This window comes from Falco biarmicus, chromosome 1 (genome assembly GCF_023638135.1).
Source record: "Falco biarmicus isolate bFalBia1 chromosome 1, bFalBia1.pri, whole genome shotgun sequence".
Classification (NCBI taxonomy): domain Eukaryota; kingdom Metazoa; phylum Chordata; class Aves; order Falconiformes; family Falconidae; genus Falco; species Falco biarmicus.
The window spans coordinates 92,547,415-92,566,757 of NC_079288.1; the positions used below are offsets into that span (position 1 = coordinate 92,547,415).

The following is a 19,343-nucleotide window of genomic DNA, read 5'->3' on the forward strand; positions in this document are numbered from 1 at the left end:
ATTAGGCTGCAGTCCAGAACAGCAAATTTGGTTTGAGCCCCACCAGCAGATGTTTGAAAAGAAGCCCGAATAGCACAGATATCAGCAGTATACCTAGTCTAGTCCTTGCCAGCCCTGCCCAAGCTGCCTTTTCAATGAAAGCTGATCCACTTTCCTCAACACTCATCTTCAGGAGTTCATTTGCATTTCTCAGCCTATCCCAAATAAAAAGGGCTGTTCTGAGAATCCATAAGCACATGAAAATCCTGTAATAGCCAAGGGATTTTAGAAATCTGTAGCTTGAGGCAGCAGGGAGTGACACCTGAAGTGTCTTATAAAAGTCACCATGCATTTTAACCTCCATGTTGTTGCTAAACAGATCAGAAATACAAAGAACCAGCAAGCACAAAACAGCATGTCAAGGGTCCAGCGCCTAATGGAAAAGTCTAAACTTAATTACTGGTACAGAGTTGTGCATACTGCTACAATCTTAAGAATACACTAACTTCAATTCCCTATTAATTTGAATGAACTACCTACCAACGGTGTGATTTGTAGAAGTGAATGACAAATACAGATGGCCATTCCCATTTGCAAGCACTGTTTCTGTTTTAATTGCTGTAAGTTCATAAATCAAAGCATAACTTATTTGGAAATAGCTGCAATGTTATTTGGAGCTCTCATCCAAACTCACTAATCTTACCAGAGCTTTTAAACTTTTTACCTGCACCATGGGAACAAAAAAATTCAGTTTGAACTTTTTAATATACTCCTTTTTTAATATATTTTTTTCCAAACAAAATCTGGTTGTCCCACATATTCATTTAGTGCTGTGAGCTGAGGTTTTAAAATGCAAAACCTAAACCATACAATTAATAATAAACCTCTGCCATATTTTCATTAGTGTACTTCAAATGTGGGCAGAAAGATGTCTAATGGTAAACAAGGATGGGGCCAATTCTGCCTTGAAATGCAAAGGCCACCTTACTTTTGTGGAAAGAGAGGGCAGAGAACTGAACAGGGAGCCTGACTGAGCTTACAAATACGCTCATTGGCTTTGTTCATTGTAATAGCTTGATGTGGAAAACCAATGTATTTTCTACACATCAACAGTGAAAAAAGTCAATCTTTGTAAGAAGGGCCAGGAATCTAAAAATACTGATAAATAGGGTACAAAAAACCTTGGTTTGCTGCCTAGAGCAAACAGAATGTTTCTAAAGGTTTGTATTTTTTTTTGCTACAGCCAAAAAGGTGCAGAACACATAAATGCACCACTGAAGGTATAAAAACTTACTATATTGTACCTCTCTGAAAGCAGAAGTAGCAGGACAGTAGAATGGGAGCAGCTTTCAGGACTCCTGGTCACCTATGGGGATTCCTGTACCAACTCATCTCTTACAACGTAATCAGCTCTTCATGCAATGATGGAAACTCCACCACCTCACCCAGCTTAGTTCTGCTGTTGATGCCTTCATACACCCCTCCTTTGCCTTTGAGAGCAGGAGACCATTACTGACCATGTAACAAAGGAACAGAATGTAAATCAAGCTCTGTATCCTACACCTAATTTAAACATCTTGAATTCATTTCTCCTGGCACAATGAGGAGTAGATGAGTAATTATATCATTATCTCCCCATCAATGAAAAATTAACATCACTGGGACAAGGAGTTGCAGCTGTGTAACAACAGACAGCAGTACTGCACACTAGGTTAGAAAAAGGAAACGAAAGCACTACAGGCAATTTAAAGTTAGGAGGGATTTTATTATAATTATCCTGACTGTAATATAGTCAAGAAAACAGTGAGTCAAAAGAAAGCTCTCAAAGTTCCCAGGCCAAAAACGACAACAAATTTTCCATACAGCCATTACTCATCCAACCTGTCTCAGATTTTTCTTCTCAGATGCTTGTTGTTGGTACAGCGTTAGTCTACCCAGAATTTAGAATGGAAAACATATGATTAAAATTCCAATTCTGCCATGAGTTCTCTGTAAGTCTAGTGTTATTGCAAAGAAAAATTGTTCTTATTATTGTGGCCATTTTGGAATGGCCACATTCCAAAACAGAATGACATGCTTTTCAGAAGTACTTTTTTCAGCTTCAGGCATAAATCATTTTTATTTCGGATGACTGAAAAGCATTTGGAGGGGAAATTCTATTAAAAGTAAAGAAATCACCCACCCACATTTTAACAGTAGAAATTTAACCAAAGCTCTGAAAAAAACAGTGCAATGAAATTTTGCCACGATCCTTTGCAAGGGGGTGATCTTCCCCCCCCTTTTTTCTGCTGAAGTAGCAGAACTTTCTTCCCCAACCCAAAGACAAACTTTATATACGTAATAAGAGTTTTCAGAAAGGAATGATATTTTTTCCCCTTAAAATTTAGTTGAGATTAGAGAGACTTAAAAAAAAATCATTTATTCTGTAAAAAGGAAGGCACAGAAATCTCTACAGAAAATGAGTTTAGCTTGAGAGCTGAAAATTTTGAACACGTGTTTCTTTGCACAGATCTCAATATGCTCTGTCTGCTGTTGAGAAACAGATCAACAAGAAAGGGAGCTGGGGATTCCCCAACTCTTGTTACTGTGAAGTATAAGCTATCAATTAAGAGATCCACCTATAGCTTTTCTACTAGAAAAGGTAATACTGTGATTTTTTTTTTTATACTTACAGACAAATTTTACTTAGTGTGCAAAAGTGATAAAAGACTTTTTGTCCCCAAGTGACTAGCAGACAGAAAACAATGGACCACCTCAGCCCATCTTAATGTAATTTGCAGTCAACTTTCATGTGATTGAGCAATCAGGAATGTTATCAATAAACAGAAAGTGCTTATCTTTAAGTAGTTTTACAGCCCTCATTCCTCAAACATATGTGTTCAAAACAATAACAAAAATTGATTTGTGTAGGTTTTCTTAAATCACTACAGAATAAAAATGTACCTTGAAGAGTAAGATGTGCATTCATGGGCAAAAAGTAAGGATCACAATCAAAGCACTGGTAAAGTAAATATTGATATAGTACAGTAGGTATAATACAGCAAGTATATGTGTAAATTTAGGTAGCACTTGTGTATATATTCACACACATAATGTACATTATCACATACAGTCATCATCAGATGACAATAATGGCACTGTAATTAGTAACCCATTCTAAGTTTAACATCATAACGACTGCCTATTGTTTCACCTGCATTTTGAGTCAGTGGTTTTTCATTGTCAGCGTTTTTTCATTGCTAAAATGTCTAAACCAATTGCAGTGAGGTTACAGAGCATGTAAAAGCTGGATGAGTAAACAAGGGTAGGAAATAGGTTTTTCTCACTGACAAACATGCAACAAAAAATAGCTTAAAAGAGAACTCCCACCTCCTACAAATTTTCTCTTATTTCTTAATATGGTGTGGAAATTGTTCAAAACATTTCATAGTGTAGCTCAGTATTGACTAAAAGTTCAAGTACACTATACTACGTAATTTAGTCCTGTCTCTCCTCCAACTCCTGTCTTTTACGAATGTCATTTAAAGCATCTCTACTTATGCACATCAGGAACAATTAAGTGCAAGACAACAAGTAATACTGTACTTTAGTACCACAGTTCGGCTGCAGCTTTACAACAATATTAGTCGAGAACCTATAAAATGCAAATTAATTGCCAGCTTTGTCATTCAATAAAAAAAGCTGATACCTTCAATCCCTCCGCGCAGCACACAGAGAGACCCTGTTCGCAGAGCTTGAGTTCTCGCTGTTGTTGCATGCTAATTAGAGCAATTAAGTGCGAGATGTCGACCGTCAGCCACAAAAGCAACCCGCTACGCTTGGTCCGTAGCACCCGCGGGGAAATTGTTAGGAAGTTTGTGCACACCGATGTTTTCAACAACCCCCTTACGAGAGAGGACCGGTTTCCCTTCCCTCCTCTTAGGCAGGGGCCATCGCAGGCAGCTCCGAATCAGCCCCGCCACCCCGGCGAGGGGAACCTCACCTCCCTGGGAAGGTTGCAACAGCGACTTACCTTAGTGAGCTGGGCAATCTTCTTGCACATTTTCACGTGCATTTCCCAATTGCATTCCTCTGCCGAGCTACTGCGAGCTGCTTTAGATCCATCGCAAGTCCCGGGCTGATGAATCTTGTTTATGCCAGAGGCCATCAGGCTTGAATTTTAATCAGGTCTGTCTGTACGCGCCGGGTAGTGAGATCCTGTCCCTGCTGCTGGCCTCCCCCGGCGCGCTGCATGCGCTCAAACCCCCACAGCGCCGGAGGAACTTCAGCCCCAAACAGGGCAGCCTCCAGCCACCGCTGCTCTCCCTTTCTGTGCAGATGTCCCAATCCTTCAGCAAAACACCCAGGCGAGAAGGCAGAGAACAGCATGTGCAAACATCCTGCTTGGTTTTTTTTTTTCCCTCCCCTTCTCTTCAAATGGTTGAGCTTCCGCCAGGAGAAGATGCCAGCGGCTGGATGCTACACATTCCCCATAGGAGACACTGAGCCAGCCATACAGGCAGCATCACAGACGTTGCTGGGGATCTGTTACAGAGATCGTCTGACTATTAAATCATGTTGCCTTCCTGAGCTGCCAAAGGATTGCAGAGGTGGTTATAGAAGATGGTGTTGGCATCTTTCATAATCTCAGTTAATTTTGCGATCCTCCCTAACTCCGGATAGACCAATAAAGTGATGAAGAAAACCTTGCTCAGTTTTTGGTGCTGTCCTGAAAGCTGAATGGAGTTCTTCCAGCTATGAGGCACACTTGAGCACTGCTGAGCCCAGGAGCCACGTCCCGAATCTGGTCCACTTGGCTTATCCAAAGAGACTGATCAGTTCCCCTCCCTTACACGAAAGGCACTGGAAAGGTGCCAGAAGAAAACTGACACTATCACAGGTCATTTTTTTTTCATCTGCAAGCCTTCCCTCTCTTCAAAGAGACCAGGCTTGTGCATGTAAAAATAAATAAGAGGACAGAAAAATTAGGGGAAAGGGCATAAAGACAGCTATCAAGACAATGTGATTTTTAAAGAAGAATTTTTCTGTAAAATGTTATGCAAAAGGAAAACAGTGGACATGTTTAAACAAGTCTAGAATAAAGGAAAGGAGAAGGCAGCAAAGTAGGGTGAAGTCAGAGGTGCAGAAAAGGGAGGAAGAACAGGGAAGAGAAGCTGAAAGCTGCTCAACACCCCTTTGATATAGTTTGATTTGTACTGCAGCTAGTACAAGAGACCCCATGGTGGTACAAGAGGGCCCCACTCTGCTTGTGCTGGCTTGTAGCCAGCCAGAGGGGACATGAGGCTGCTTTCCCCCTGCCCTATGCAGGTAAGGTACCTTCCCATCACACCTCCTGGCAGTGCTTTCCATTTGTCTTGGGCAAGAAGTTTCCACTTGCTAGTGGTAGGTTTGAAAAAGGGCTTCCTCAGGACTATCAGAAATGGGAAGGAGGATTTACCCAGTGACAACTAAGGGTAAGGCAAAAGGAAAAGGGAAAATCTCAGTGAGAAAGGGAAATCCTTGGTGAGGGCAAAAAGACACAAAGCACCGTTAAGAACAGACCCTCTAAGAGAAGAAGAATGCCTTCGGACAGCGGGGAGAAGTAGGAGTGAGAAGATACACGAAGAGAAGGCATAAGAAGATAAGACCTTGGGACAGAGAAACCAAACCCTGTAATTGCTAGGAGAAAAGGAGGGACTTTAAATGTGCAGAGACAGAAAGAATCTTCACTCCAGAGTGAAAGGCAATGAACACTGACAGAGAAACGATGCATGGGAGAAGGGAAAGGGCAGAAAGGAAAACGAAGATGATCACAGCTGTTAGGAGATGCTAAGCAGAGAATAGTTGAGTTCAGACAGAACATTACTAAGAAAAAGTAAGAAAAGAGCCTTGCACCCAGGAGTGACTAAGTACGGTTTCCCCATCCACTGTCGTTAATGTCAAAGATGCTGCTGTCTGTGACTGAAACTTTTTCTATGGCTAGGGCATAAGGACGTGCCATTGTCAACTGTATCTAATAAGGCATGTACTCACACTAACTTAGTTGATATGGCTATAACATCTCCTCTACGCAGTCATCAATTTGAGAAAAAAGTGTAGGAACTTAATTATATGTACATTTATGATAAAATTGACAAGCTTATTAGGACAATCAAGAGAACACAAAGGGCAAAAGCAATTTCCTAGCACATTTTTCCCCAAAAAAAGAAAAAAACTTAGTGAAAATAGAAAGCAAATTAAGAAAAATGTGATGTGTGGCATTCCTCAGGTCAGTACTAGGACTGGTGCTGTTTAACATCTGTGTTGGTGATGGGGCAGTGGGACTAAGCGCACCCTCAGCAAGTTTGCTGACTATACCAAGCTGTGTGGTGCAGTCAACACACTAGAGGGAAGGGATGCCATCCAGAGGGGCCTTGACAGGCTTGAGAGGTGGGCCCATGCACACCTCAATGTTCAACAAGGCCAAGTGCAAGGTTCTACACCTGGGTCAGGACAATCCCAAGCACGAATACAGGCTGGGCAGAGAACGGATTGAGATCCACCCTGAGGAAAAAGACTTGAGGTGCTGATGGATGAGAAGCTCAACATGACCCAGTAATCCGTGCCTGCAGCCCAGAAAGTCAACCATATCCTGGGCTGCATCAAAAGAAGCCCGGCCACCAGACTAAGGGAGGTGATTCTCACCCTCCACTCTCATGAGACCCCTACCTGGAGTGCTGCGTTCAGCTCTGGGGCCCCCAGCAGAAGGTCACGGACCTGTTGGACCAAGTCCAGAGGAGGGCCACAAAGATGATCAGAGGGCTGGAGCACCTGTGCTATGAAGAGAGGCTGAGAGAGTTGGGGTTGTTCAGCCTGAAGATAAGAAGGCTCTGGGGAGACAGCAGTTTTCCAGTACCTAAAGGGGGCCTACCAGAAAGCTGGAGAGGGGCTTTTTACAAGGGCCCGTAGTGATAGGACAAGGGCTACTGGCTTTAAAGTAAAAGGGGTACATTTAAATTGGGTATTAGGAAGAAATTCTTCACTGTGAGGATGGTGAGACACTGGCACAGGTTGCCCAGAGAAGCTGTGGATGCCCCATCCCTGGAAGTGCTCAAGGCCAGGCTGGATGGGGCTTTGAGCAGCCTGGTCTAGTGGAAGGTGCCCCTGCCCATGGCAGGGGGGGTGGAACTAGGTGATCTTTTAAGTCCTTTCCAAACCAAACCACTCTATAATTCCATGAAAACTGCAAAAGGTTTTACAACTACTTACAATAAGTTACCTGTGTTATTGCGCTACTAGACAGATGGTAACATTCGTACTTTTTCTATTGAACAGCAGAGAACACACTGCACCTGAATGCACGGCTGGACAGAGACTTGACACTTAGATAAGCACAGTGAGAGCAGAGGAGCACAGACCTTCAGGTACACTGGGAAGGGAATAAACCACTGTGGTATTTTCAAGCAGGCTGTGTATGTACTTTGGGGGTTAGAAGGAAAAACTTGAGGCTTTGGTACAAGATGGTGTTTTAGCAAAACATAATTTGTCACTGGTAAAGTATTCTGAGTCCACAGAAGACGTAACACTCGAAAAGCTTCAGTCAGTTATCATGTACCAGAAAATGCAACTACAGAACAAATTCATAGGTGACTCAAGTCAATTAGCTCCACTACTCAAAAAACCCCACTTTGTTTCAATAACAGGATTTCACTAGATAATGCCAGAGCTTTTCAACAAGAATTTCACCTATTTTTTTCTTCTAATTGATCTAGACAGCACCTACAGACAAGGCAGCAAAGCAAGGATGTCACAAAGCATAATTCAAGTGTGTACTATACATATGTGGGTTTTGTGAGAACCCCATGGAACACATAAGTAGATTACAGAATGTTCATGAACTTGGGGAAGTATATGGCACACAGTTTAAATAAAATTTCAAGTCTCAACAGAAAACACATACACACACTTCTGCTTGAATTATTATGGAAGCATTCATTTTAAGTAAATTATGAGAAGAAGGTCACTACAGTCTTTGTAAGTCTATGAGTAACTACACATGTTTGTACCTTTACTGCTCAGACTCATTAACTGATTTCCTTTTTATCATAAAACCCAAATCATCTATGAGTAAAAGACTATAAGCCTTGCATTTTTGGTACCTCCTGCTTGTTGAATACACAGACTGTATAGCTTCGATTTTCAGACTAGCTACTATAAATTCTAAGACATAAAGAAGATATTTCCATATCAAATATTTAATATATAAATTTGCACCTTTGTTTAACATATTACAAACAGCTTTCCCAAAACCCAATTAATACAGAACCCAATTCTTCCACTCTTTGTCTGAATACCAGTACTACTGAAGTCAGTGTGATTTATTTTTTAATACATGAGGACACAGTTAAACTGATCCCCCACATTACACTCTACTGCTGTTTTGCAGTCCAATAAAATTTGTACTTGAGAATGGTAGAATAATACAGCTAGTCATTGTCATGTTATGTTTCAAATGACAAAGCCATATAAAAAATGGATTTAAAACTTCTAAAGTTAGTGTCTCAACAAATGAAGCTGCAACCCTAAGTGAGATTCTAATTTAATTAATAAATCACTATCCTCATTATTGATCTCCACTTAAATTCATTTGGGTCTCTGAGTAGCTTTTTGACGCAGAATACAGAATTCAGGGACTGTTCCTTCCTTCTTATAAGAAAAGAAAAAAAAGGGAAGTAAGGATAGAGGTCAGAAGACTCACAAGAAGAGCTATCCTACTTCAAATAAAGCTTGTTTGGGGATTGAATGTAAGAAAAAGAACAAGTATAAAGTGGTTCTGCTACTGGTACCTCTTGGACAATACTATATATATATATATAGTATTATATAGAACTACTTTATAATTTCTACTTCTTCCCACCTCATAAAGCAAACAGGATTTGACAGTCCAATTCAAAAACCACCGGAAGTGATACTGATTGCCTTATTGACTGAAAACAGTAACTTTAAAAAAATGTATATACAATTTTATAGCCAATTTACATACACACATTTTGGAGGAATGTGGTGAACAGAACCTCTGATTACTACTGCATAATGATGGCCCAATTATGGATGAAATACTATTCTGCTTATGTTTTTAATACAGAAACTGGAACCAACCAGATGCATCTGTTATAAAGGCCACTGAACACCTACTAAAGAGGACAGCAACAACTTCCCTTTTAAAACCTTTTTTTACCCAGTGACCTACATCTAAAATTACAACAAAGTAACCAGTATGCAGCAAGTTTGACTTACCCTGTGGCACTCCGTCTTTGCCAACACAACAGGTTTAACAAAGGGAAGAGAAAGGACCTAGAACAGTGAGTCAGAAGCAGAGAGACAACCAGACATAGACCATAGCAGGTAAGGTCAGCATTTCAAAGGACAAGGAAAAAAGCTTGAATTATTAGAGCACACTTCCCTCCAGAGCCTGGAGCACCAGCCAAGGTTCTGACTTTCATTAGTCCTTTGTTTTTTCTGATAGAACTGTGCAACACACCAGCCACAACCTCTAGGCCTGTGCTACTGGTGAGGCCCTTGGCCTCCCAGTCAGTCCTTGTAGCCATTCCTCAGAAAGCAGCTAGCCTTTACTGAGCTCTGAGAGTTAGCTCAGAAAAGGACCTAAGGCCCAAGGCTGAGCTGACACGGGGTTCCTGGGCTCATGGGCAAGGTGTGTGGCAAGGGGTGTGGCTGGAGGCCCCAGGTGTGGCTGGTCAGGGGCCATTAAGGCTAATTAATACAGTCAAGGCCCTGAAACGTAACTTGTAAAAAATAGACAGCAAACAACTCTATCAGTTGAACAAAGTATCTGGTATCACAGGGAGACATACTTTATGTGGAGCAATGTCTAAATGGCCAACATTTGTGATCCTACTTCAGCATGTTATATACCACCTACACATGAAATACCAATATGCTGGGATACTGGGAATCTGGATCTGTATGGCTAACTGGGTTAGACTTCAGTTTTCCATAACAGAAGCCTGATTTCTATTTCTACCTAGAAATACAAAGCCTAGCAGAAATATTTAAAGGAGACTGGAAGAAATAAATCTTACATCCTAGATGAAACCCATCATAAGGGACTGCAAGGTATACACCAGAGAAAATCCTCATCTGTAGATCTGAGATGCAGGCAGGCACAAATGGGCTGCCAAACATATGTGAATCAAAAATAATCCAGTTTGCATTATTAGTTTCACTTAAAATAAAAATCCTGTGTTTTAAAGCCACAAGAATCACAAAGTTTTACCTGCTCTTCTCTTCCCATTTCCATCCTTTTCTCCACAGACTCCTGTAGCAGAAAAAAACTACATGAAGCTAATTGTACAATAAAAGTATCTTAAACATAAAGATGGTTACACATTATATTCCCCTAGAAAGCATAACCTTACAAAAAACTCATTGAGGATTTGCTGATTATAGGTTTTTGTAGAGTGACTATTTCTCCAACATAAAATAAAAACTTTCAGAAATAAAGTTTACATATAAGATTCTTTGTTACTATTGTGCATATAGAATCTCTTTCCTGCTTTCTAGAAGCATAGACCAGATCTGTATGTTTTAAACGTTAATACAAAATCCAAACGACTCACCTTTAGAAAAAGCAGGTATCCATTTTAAACACACACAAATGTATAGTACTACAATATGTCAGGGAAAAAACTGCTATGTGTATAAATGATTTTTAAATTTATTTTTATCTATAGAACACTTTTTCTCTTGCTGTTTCTGTTCATTATTCATATACAGCCTTGTTCCATAATCCTTGGCACTACTGTAAAGCGAAAATAATTGCATTACTTCGTTGATAAAATCGGCTTCTTAAAGAAAACACTGGGAGAACTCAGATCTGGAACAAGACTGACCCCTAGTGCTTATTTTTTTTATTTGTTAGGTGGGTTTTTTTCTTGGCCAAAAATTACCCTTCTTCAGGACAGGTTCTGCATACTGGACCAACTGTCATTTGTTGGTATGTCACCTGTCCTTACTGAGTAACTCATCATTCGAGGTAATCAGACATTTTTTTTTAAGCTTATATATACCTTAACTCCCGAGAGTCTACAATCAACTACTTCTGTTCGCATTTTTAATGCCTTCTGTAGCTCTGTAATTAATACATGCTCAGATTTTTTCCCCTCAGCTACTCATTCCCTGCCCCTGCCTTCCTTCTCATTAGTATCAGTCCCTGTCTTAACAGTATGTTCTGTAACCTGTAACATGTCTCTGGAGTTTGAGCTTAATTATCTTTCCTGTTTTTAATGAGATACAGAATTTACTACTATTCTCAAGTTAAACGATTTCTGGGAAAACATCAGCTTCACAACAAACACTTGAAATGCTTGATTTTGGGAAAATTTCCACTAGTAAAATATTCCATCCAAAAGGAATGCAAATATGTGTTCCAACAAGTCAGTTATCCATGCTATCTATCTTGGCAATCCTCCTTACAGCTGATATAAGAGAGAAGTATGTTTCAATAAGAAACACACGTCTGCAAGTTGGATTCAGCTTAGGTAGTCCACCGAGAGAACCAGGTAATAGCTACTTAACTGGTTACCTACTGAACTTAATCCCCGTTGTCACCTAAATATTTATAATAGGCAAAACCGATCGTTACAATAGGCAAACATATCTTGCTTCAGCTACAGTAGCTGAGCAATTTTTGTCTCATTGGATGGCCGTTCGCTAAAGGGCTTTCATTACTTTTCGACGCAGGCCGAGCTTTCTTCATTTGGTACCCCAAGTGCTTCCGGTGTAAGACTCCCATTACAAAACACAACTATACACATTTTTCCAGATGATCACGTCCAGAGGGGCCTTTGGGAGAGTGGCTGAGGGCTGCACCAGTTTGTCAGGTTTATTCAACTATTCTGCACCAACATACGTACTGGAAATCCTCTTACCCGACGCTTCTCCTCAGCCGCTGCACAGCTGCTACCCAGCCTGCTTTGAAACAGCCGCTCCCACCGTCAGCGCCCGCCAGGAAGGCGCAGCCGAAGGCGGCCGCAGCGCCGCACCGCCCCAGCCGCTCCCCTCTCCCTCCCAGCCCGCCCCAGAAGATGGCGGCGCGAGCGCGCGCTCCCCGACCAACGGCCGCTCCGCTAGGCCGCCCGCCGTTGCCCGCCCCCTCGGCGACACGGCGCGGCGCTGCGCGGCACAGCCCCGCCCCGGCCAGGCCCCGCCCTGCCTCCGGCGCGCGCAGACGAGCACGCGCCTCCCCGGCCGCCCACTGAGCTTCTCGCGAGATTAGGAGCGGTACTCGCGCCGAGTTTGAAGCTGGGGGCGCGGGCGCCGCTACCGTTGCTGGTGCGCGCGCGGCGCCGGTCTCCGGTGGCGGCCTAGCGGCTGGGCCGGGCCGTTGGTCGGGACCCTCGGTCCGCAGCCTCGGTCCGCTTGCGGTGGGCGCTCCTTGCGCCGTTAGGAGCGGCCTTGCCGTTGCGGGGCCTGCGCGGGTAGACCAGCTCTCTGCCTTCCTGGAGCCGCGCTGCGCTAAGGGAGCCCGGGGCAAGGGAGTCGCTCCGTGACCGTCTCCTTTCTCTGCAGCCATGGGCGCGGAAAAGAAGCTTCTGCAAATCAACGAAGCGTTTCAGCTGGCCCAGAAGCCGTATCAGAACCGTGAGAAACTTGTTGTGGCATTGAAGAGCACCTACGATCAGGTATGCCTGCCCTCGGGCGTGCCGGCGGCTGGGCGGAGCGGTGACCTGTTAGGCTGAAGGAAAAAGCTGCTTTGCTTCTCCGTCAGGGGGCAGGGACCCTTGTCGGCCGCCTTTCCCCTAAAACAAGCATTGCGGCCAGTATGCCTAAGAAGAGCCCTAAGAATTAAAAAAAACTCAAATAACGCAAAACAAGCCACATACTAAACTGTTGTACACAGTTGTCTCCTGCGAACATGGCTGTGAGAGCCGCCCGCGGCAGGTATTGTTATTTATTAATGATGTTGCTGAGAGGTATTTGGATACCCGAGTAGTAGGTGTGACTGTGTAATAATGGACTGGGGTGTCGTTGAATGAGTATTGCCGTTCTGAAACCTGTTAGCAGGTAAACCTCAACTCCAGAATGGAGCTCGGGGTCCAGACATATGCCTGCTGTGGAGTTAAAAGCAAAATAGCCAAGAGGGCATGTAAGCGGGTGTGCCCCAACTGCTGGCTTTGGCGCTTAAAAAATTTAAATGGAAGCTGTCAATTATAAACCCGTTTATTTTATTTTTCTCTGATACTGCTTTTGAAAGATGAACTGGGTAGTTACCTTCTGTTGTGGTTTCATATTTTTTTTTGTTTGTTTTCAGTCGAAAGACAAGGAAGATTTTAATGAAAAATTCATTCATTTCCTTAAGTATGCTATGATAATCTACAGACGGGAACCAGCAGTGGAACAAGTGATCGATTTTGTGGCTAAATTTGTTACTTCATTTTATCAAATGGAGGAAGGGGACGGTAGTGAGGAGGCAGAAGAAGATAATTTACTTATGAATTATGTGTTTGACTTTCTGCTTGAGGTATAGTAACGCTTATTATTAAATCTTTAACATAACAAATGGAAACTTAATGCAGTGGGGGAAAAAAACTTGCTGGCACTTGAGATGTCACCTACAAACTAGAACTAAAAAACTGAAAGCAAGGCAAAGCTAGTGCTTTTGAGTAACCTCTCCTCCCTGGATAACCCAAAAACTGGATTTCAAACGTTAGGGCCATGAGAAAATAAGAACTGTTTTCTTAATTTGTTGTTAGATGTGTCATGATAGGCCTTATTATAGGTGCATCATTAAGTGTGAAATTGTGTATGTGTTATGGAAACGAAATTATACTGTTGCTTTGGTAAGTATAAGTAAAAATATTGAAATATCTTTCATACAAGTATGGTTGGAATACGTATTATTCCTTTCTGCTTATTGCAAGTTTTTATGTAGAGAGATCAACAGTTCCAACTGCATGCAAACACAAATACTGTCATATTTTCTTAAACTAGTGTTTTGACATGGAAAATCAGACCAAGATCGCTAGTCATCATTGCTAATATTTTTTTTCCTAATAATGTTTTATGGAGACAGAGCAGTATATTAGCTCATGTACTGTAGTCTGTATTGAGTGGTATGCATGTTTCTTCCTTTGTGAATTGCTAATTATGTAAAGTGCCACTGATACAGGTGATGGATCATAATTGTTTTCTAGTTCTGTGACTTTTTAATCTTATTAAAAATAAATAGGAAAAGCTTTTGGAATACAGAAGTGCATCTTTCATGTGCTGTATAGAATATTAACTACTTGCATGTGCATATTGTTGGAAATAAGAAATGTGTGATTATGAGTACTACTTTTTTTTTTTTTTCTTCCCTAAGTCTCACAGTGCAAACAGCCATGCGGTTAGGTTTCGAACGTGTCAACTTGTTAATAAGATTTTGGGCACTATGCCAGAAAATGCCCAGATTGATGATGACTTATTTGATAAAATTAACAAAGCTATGCTGATTAGACTTAAAGATAAATTTTCAAGTGTTAGAATTCAAGCTGCCTTGGCCCTGTCGAGACTTCAAGATCCTAAGGATGAAAACTGCCCTGTTGTTAATAGTAAGTACTACTGGGATTTTTCCTTTGTTTAAGAACACTTGTTGATTGACATTACTTTGAAACATTTTAAAGCATTTTTTTAAGTAAACAAATCTTAGAGGGTATTCTTGTAATAATTTGTAAAATGCGCAGCTCTCTGCTGGAGGAGGTTGTAGACGGGAGAGTTGTGTGTGTTCGAGGGGAAAAGACAGAGCAGCTTGAAGGAGAGATCCACTGTGGATTAGATGACAGACAAACCATATTGGGCTCAGGGTCTTCTGTGAACTGAATGTAGCTGTAGAGATAATTGAAAAACTTAATTTTGTCTGAAGTTGTGGCTAACTGGTAACTGACATTGCTTACCTATGCTTTTTTTAGTTGCTTTTTTTTTGTCTCTGTGTGTGTGTGAATCTGGTCTCATGTATGGATCGCTTCCTTTAAGAGATCACCACCCCTGGAACCCAGGTTTCTTAATGCTGTTTTTGTGTGTCTGTGTGTTTCTTTTTCTTCACTTAAGCCTCTGCTTCCATTGCCTTAAGGTAGAGGGACTGTAGGTTTGTACCAGCACAGTTGTTATGTAAATTGTGCCCTGATTAAACTTGGCTATTGTTTTTTGTGAAGAGTAAGTTTGTTAGTTGGGGTTTGTTTGTTATTAAGGTATCTTTTCTGAAGTGGTATTTTCTAAGTGTTTGTTTACAAGTTGCTTATTTAGGAGCTCACAAATTTCATAGTCAATCATCTCACAGAGCAAGATTAATTTCAGTGTTCTCTGAGTAAATTACTTTTGTCATTGCTTTCAATGTTAAAGAATGGTCAAGAATATAACAAAAAGCATTATGTGAGAGTTATACTGTTAGAGTTTATTAGACTTAATGGATATTGAAGTTTTCCACTCACAGGAAAATTTGAGGATCCACCTCAAAGGTAAATGAGGATGTATAGCTAGTGACTAGAGGTCATAAGTAGCCAACATTTGGAAGCATGGTGGGATTTTTTTTTTTGTTGTCCCGTAAATTAAAAAGTGGGGTTTTTTTGTAGGTGGGATCTAGAATAGCAATTTTCAGAGTTAGTAACTGGAGATCCTACTTATGACTGCAAATATTATTTTCATAGATTAATTCCTTTTGAGGTCATAGTTCAGCATGTGAATGCATAAAATCTTAGGGCTGGGACTGTAAACTATTCCCTAAATTTGTGTGAGCTGGGCAGGGGTGATGGAGGTGTTTTAATAACAGCTGCTGATTTTTTAAATTTATTTTTGGTATTCTCTGTTTTCCTGTGACGTTTCAAATTCTTCTGAAAAGCTTATTATGACTGTTTCACTTCCAGTCTACAACACATTGCTTGAAAATGATTCAAATTCAGAAGTGAGGCGTGCAGTGCTGTCATGTATTGCTCCATCAGCAAGGACTTTGCCAAAAATTGTAGGCCGCACTATGGATGTAAAGGAATCTGTCAGGAAGCTGGCATACGAGGTGAATTAGATCGCTTTAATTTCAAAGACTGACTTCAGAGAAAAGCTTTAAATTGTTTATTATATTTGACTGGTTAAACACTCAGAACAGTTAAATAATTTATTTTCCTTTACCCAGATTATGAGGAGGAGTGATTTAATGTGAGTTTTCAAGTTAAAACCCATAAAACCCTTGAACTTGATTGCAGAACTTGCTTGATAGAACTCGGCTTTTGAGGATCAGACAGTAAAAGTAGAAAACAACAGATTGTATTCTTACTTTGTATGTATGCATTTTGTGATGTTTGTGAAGCAATTTTTCTTTTCTGTTATTACATAATAGATAATTAATTAAAGTTGGGTTCACAGCAATACTAGTGTAAAAAAATTACATATTTTGATATTACACTTGAGAACTATCAACCATTATTTAGGTTTACATGTGGAGGTAAGGGCGGGAAGGTATGCTACCATGTGTGTTTCTTATGTAGGCACCTTATGCAAGAGCTTCAAGTAAAATGTTCAATTTTTTCATACAGAACCATTTTCTGCTCTTTCTCAATCAGATTAAATTCTGTTTTTTAGCTGAATCCCTATGTTAGTAGGCCTTCAGAAAAGTACATGCTTCAGTTATTCCATTGCAGATATTCATTGCTTTTAGAGCTTTAAGGAGAGAGAGTAGTTTTTGTGTCCTGGTGTTGTATTTAAGTGGAGCTGCCAAGCTTCAAAGCCATTTGTTAACCTATTTCTTAACTTATTTTATTTTACATTTTCTTCCATGCACAAGAATCTGCTTGTTAATGCACTGGTACGATGCTGATGGCATAGGTATTACAGGCTTTTATTGACTTATGATTTCTGTGAATGGATAAGACAGAGTTGAAACCCACAGGTAGTTAATGAATTCAGTTTTTATTTGTAGAAATACATTTTAATGTCTTAATTTTTTTAAGGTTTTGGCAGAAAAAGTTCACATGAGAGCTCTGTCAATAGCACAGAGAGTAAAATTGTTGCAACAAGGACTTAATGACAGATCTGGTAAGAGATTATCTTTTTCAACATCTTAATACATGTTTAAGAAAGAATACTTTCTAATCTTTTATGAATGATTCATGTGGAAGCTGTGATATCAATAATAATGAGTGCAAAGGGAGTCATGAGGTACCAGGAAATGTTTAAGCACAAGAAATTCTGCTTGCTGCTTTGGTTTTCCAGTCCCTTTATAGTGGACAAAGCAGAAAAGGACTGTACTTTCAAAAGAACTTGAAAGCCACTGGGCTCTAAAATAGGACCAAATGCTATTAAAATGAAAAAACAAGTGTGATTAAGCACAGAAGTAGAAAAATGTAATTATTTAATTCAGTGTATTTTGAAATATGTTTCGTTACAGATATTTTTGTAACAAATACATTAAAGAATTGAAATGTAAACATTAATATCAGATTGATAATTGTTGGAAATATTTCCTATGTGCTTTTCGAGAGAAATCTTCTCAACTGGTTATTTTCTATTTAACTAGCTTTAATATTTTTTAATGAACTTTTGATTGACCCTCATTCATTTCATCATGAAGCAGCTTTATTCTTTTTGATGTCTTCTGTATTGTATTATTTTTATATAAAGAGCCATTCAGAACGTACCTATAATTGTGTGTGGTGGTGTTGCAAAAGATCAAAAGGTAACATGCATCAGAGCGTGACAATTTTGGCCAGTCTATGTAGAACACAGGGGTTTTTGCCTTTTTTCTTTTTTTTTTTTTTTTTCTTTGCAACAATGGCAATTACATACATGACTTTGAGGATAAAAGCTGCTAGTTTTAGTAAGTGCTACTGTGTTATCAGTGTACTTTGTTTGGAAAGTCTGTACTAAACCCTGTTGAATTTTACTCTGAGAAATTTCCTTTATTAGTGTTGCTTGTGAATGGTGAGAAATGACCTATATAGATATTAACTTAAAGAACAAAAGTACTGTGTCCCTTGGTAACTGGAGCTCTTAAAGGTGTGTTATGAATGCATGTTTTTATTGGTTTACCTTTTTCCTTGGCTAGTTGGGGACCATGTTATTATGTTCTTGACAGCAAAGGAAGAGAGGATCAGCTGACTGCTTTGTTATGCTGTATAGAACTACACTTAAAAAGAAGTCCTCCTCCTGTATAATAAGCTTTAATAAGCATTTTTTCCCCACCTACCCTGAATTGTTCTATAGTAGCATAATGAAGTTTGTCAGGTTTTGGTTTTGAAGTCCAGCACTGAAAAATCCATGTTGTGAATTACTGTTTATCAGGATACTAGTTTGATGTTTGACCTAACTAGCTGCTTCTTGTCTGCTGGCTGTCCTCCCCCTTCCCTCCCAGTAATGCTTTCTTTTGACTCAGGGTAAATGAGTTTTTGATGTAGTAATTTCTCAAAACTGGGAGGGAAACTACCTTCGCTATTTTTTCCTGTGATCCTTCATTTGTCAGGAACAAGGATTTGTTACATTCCCTCACTGGGAAGGTACAGTGTTTCTACACAGCCTATATTTCAGTGACATTGAGATGTTCAACATAAAGAACTGCTATCTTTTATGATCTAGAGCAGATACTTTCTCTGTTGGTGTCTGTATCTTCCTTAGGATGATTCTTCATCCCAGCTATTGAGGACTTGCTCTTTTTCTTGATATCTAGAATCACAAGGGAAAGTATCTGCTAGGCTATGTAGTGTGACTGATACCATTACCGTCAAATGCTTTTTGCTGGGCAGAAGAAGTTTATGTTCCAAACTGGCTGCATTTGTATATACGTCCACTAGTATTCCCTCATTTTGATCTGTTTTGTAAATTCTATTATCTCAAATATATATATAGCTTTATCAAATTTGCTTATTTGAGTAACTTCTAAGCTAACAGGAGAGGAACTTGCTTGCTCAAGATTGCTGGGTTGAAATTTTGGATGTTTTCCTGTATTTGCTTCAGAGCAAGGGTTTATAATTAAACAAGACCTAGAAAACAATCTAGATTCTGCTTTGTTCTGTTTTTCAGGGTGCATTCAGCTGTCAATTCTCCACTCATTTTCTTTCATTCTGCCACATTCTACTAGTTTATGCTTTTCACCTTCTTGGAGAGATTTCTCTTTCTTAGAACATTAATTTAGCTCTTTCAAGGCCTTTTTACAGCTCTTTTTGAAATCTTAACTATATTTAAGTGCTGTCTTCTGTTATCGTAAAGGTACGTTTAAGAGGAAAAATGAGTATTGTCGGTGTGTGTGGACTTAATTTCCCTTACATTAGATACTGTTTTCTAAAAGGTCCTAAGAGCATACTTGTATTGATCCCTGGTTATTATGTTTTTACTTCCATCAGACTATTAGCCTTTCTACTTCCCTGCTT

The 19,343-nt window shown here is 40.1% G+C and overlaps 2 protein-coding genes across 8 annotated transcripts in view; one reads left to right on the forward strand and one right to left on the reverse strand.

The window, feature by feature from the left end:
• The window catches only part of FAM184B (family with sequence similarity 184 member B), a 51,938-nt gene extending 39,887 nt beyond the window's left edge, over positions 1-12,051 (reverse strand). For 4 of the 7 annotated variants that reach the window (XM_056348380.1, XM_056348361.1, XM_056348341.1 and 1 more), the window contains exon 1: positions 3,992-6,039. In XM_056348380.1, coding sequence (XP_056204355.1) covers positions 3,992-4,126 — 135 coding nt within the window. In that variant the 5' untranslated portion in view covers positions 4,127-6,039. Of the gene's footprint in view, positions 1-3,991; positions 6,041-10,231; positions 10,274-11,885 lie in introns of those variants that run through there. The other 3 variants (XR_008823408.1, XM_056348350.1, XM_056348371.1) reach the window with 2 other exon arrangements.
• A 148-nt stretch (positions 12,052-12,199) lies between these two features.
• The window catches only part of NCAPG (non-SMC condensin I complex subunit G), a 30,348-nt gene continuing 23,204 nt past the window's right edge, over positions 12,200-19,343 (forward strand). Inside the window, exons 1-6 of the mRNA XM_056348509.1 lie at positions 12,200-12,339; positions 12,526-12,638; positions 13,268-13,477; positions 14,318-14,546; positions 15,855-16,000; positions 16,932-17,016. Coding sequence (XP_056204484.1) covers positions 12,528-12,638; positions 13,268-13,477; positions 14,318-14,546; positions 15,855-16,000; positions 16,932-17,016 — 781 coding nt within the window. The 5' untranslated portion in view covers positions 12,200-12,339; positions 12,526-12,527. The remainder of the gene's footprint in view (positions 12,340-12,525; positions 12,639-13,267; positions 13,478-14,317; positions 14,547-15,854; positions 16,001-16,931; positions 17,017-19,343) is intronic.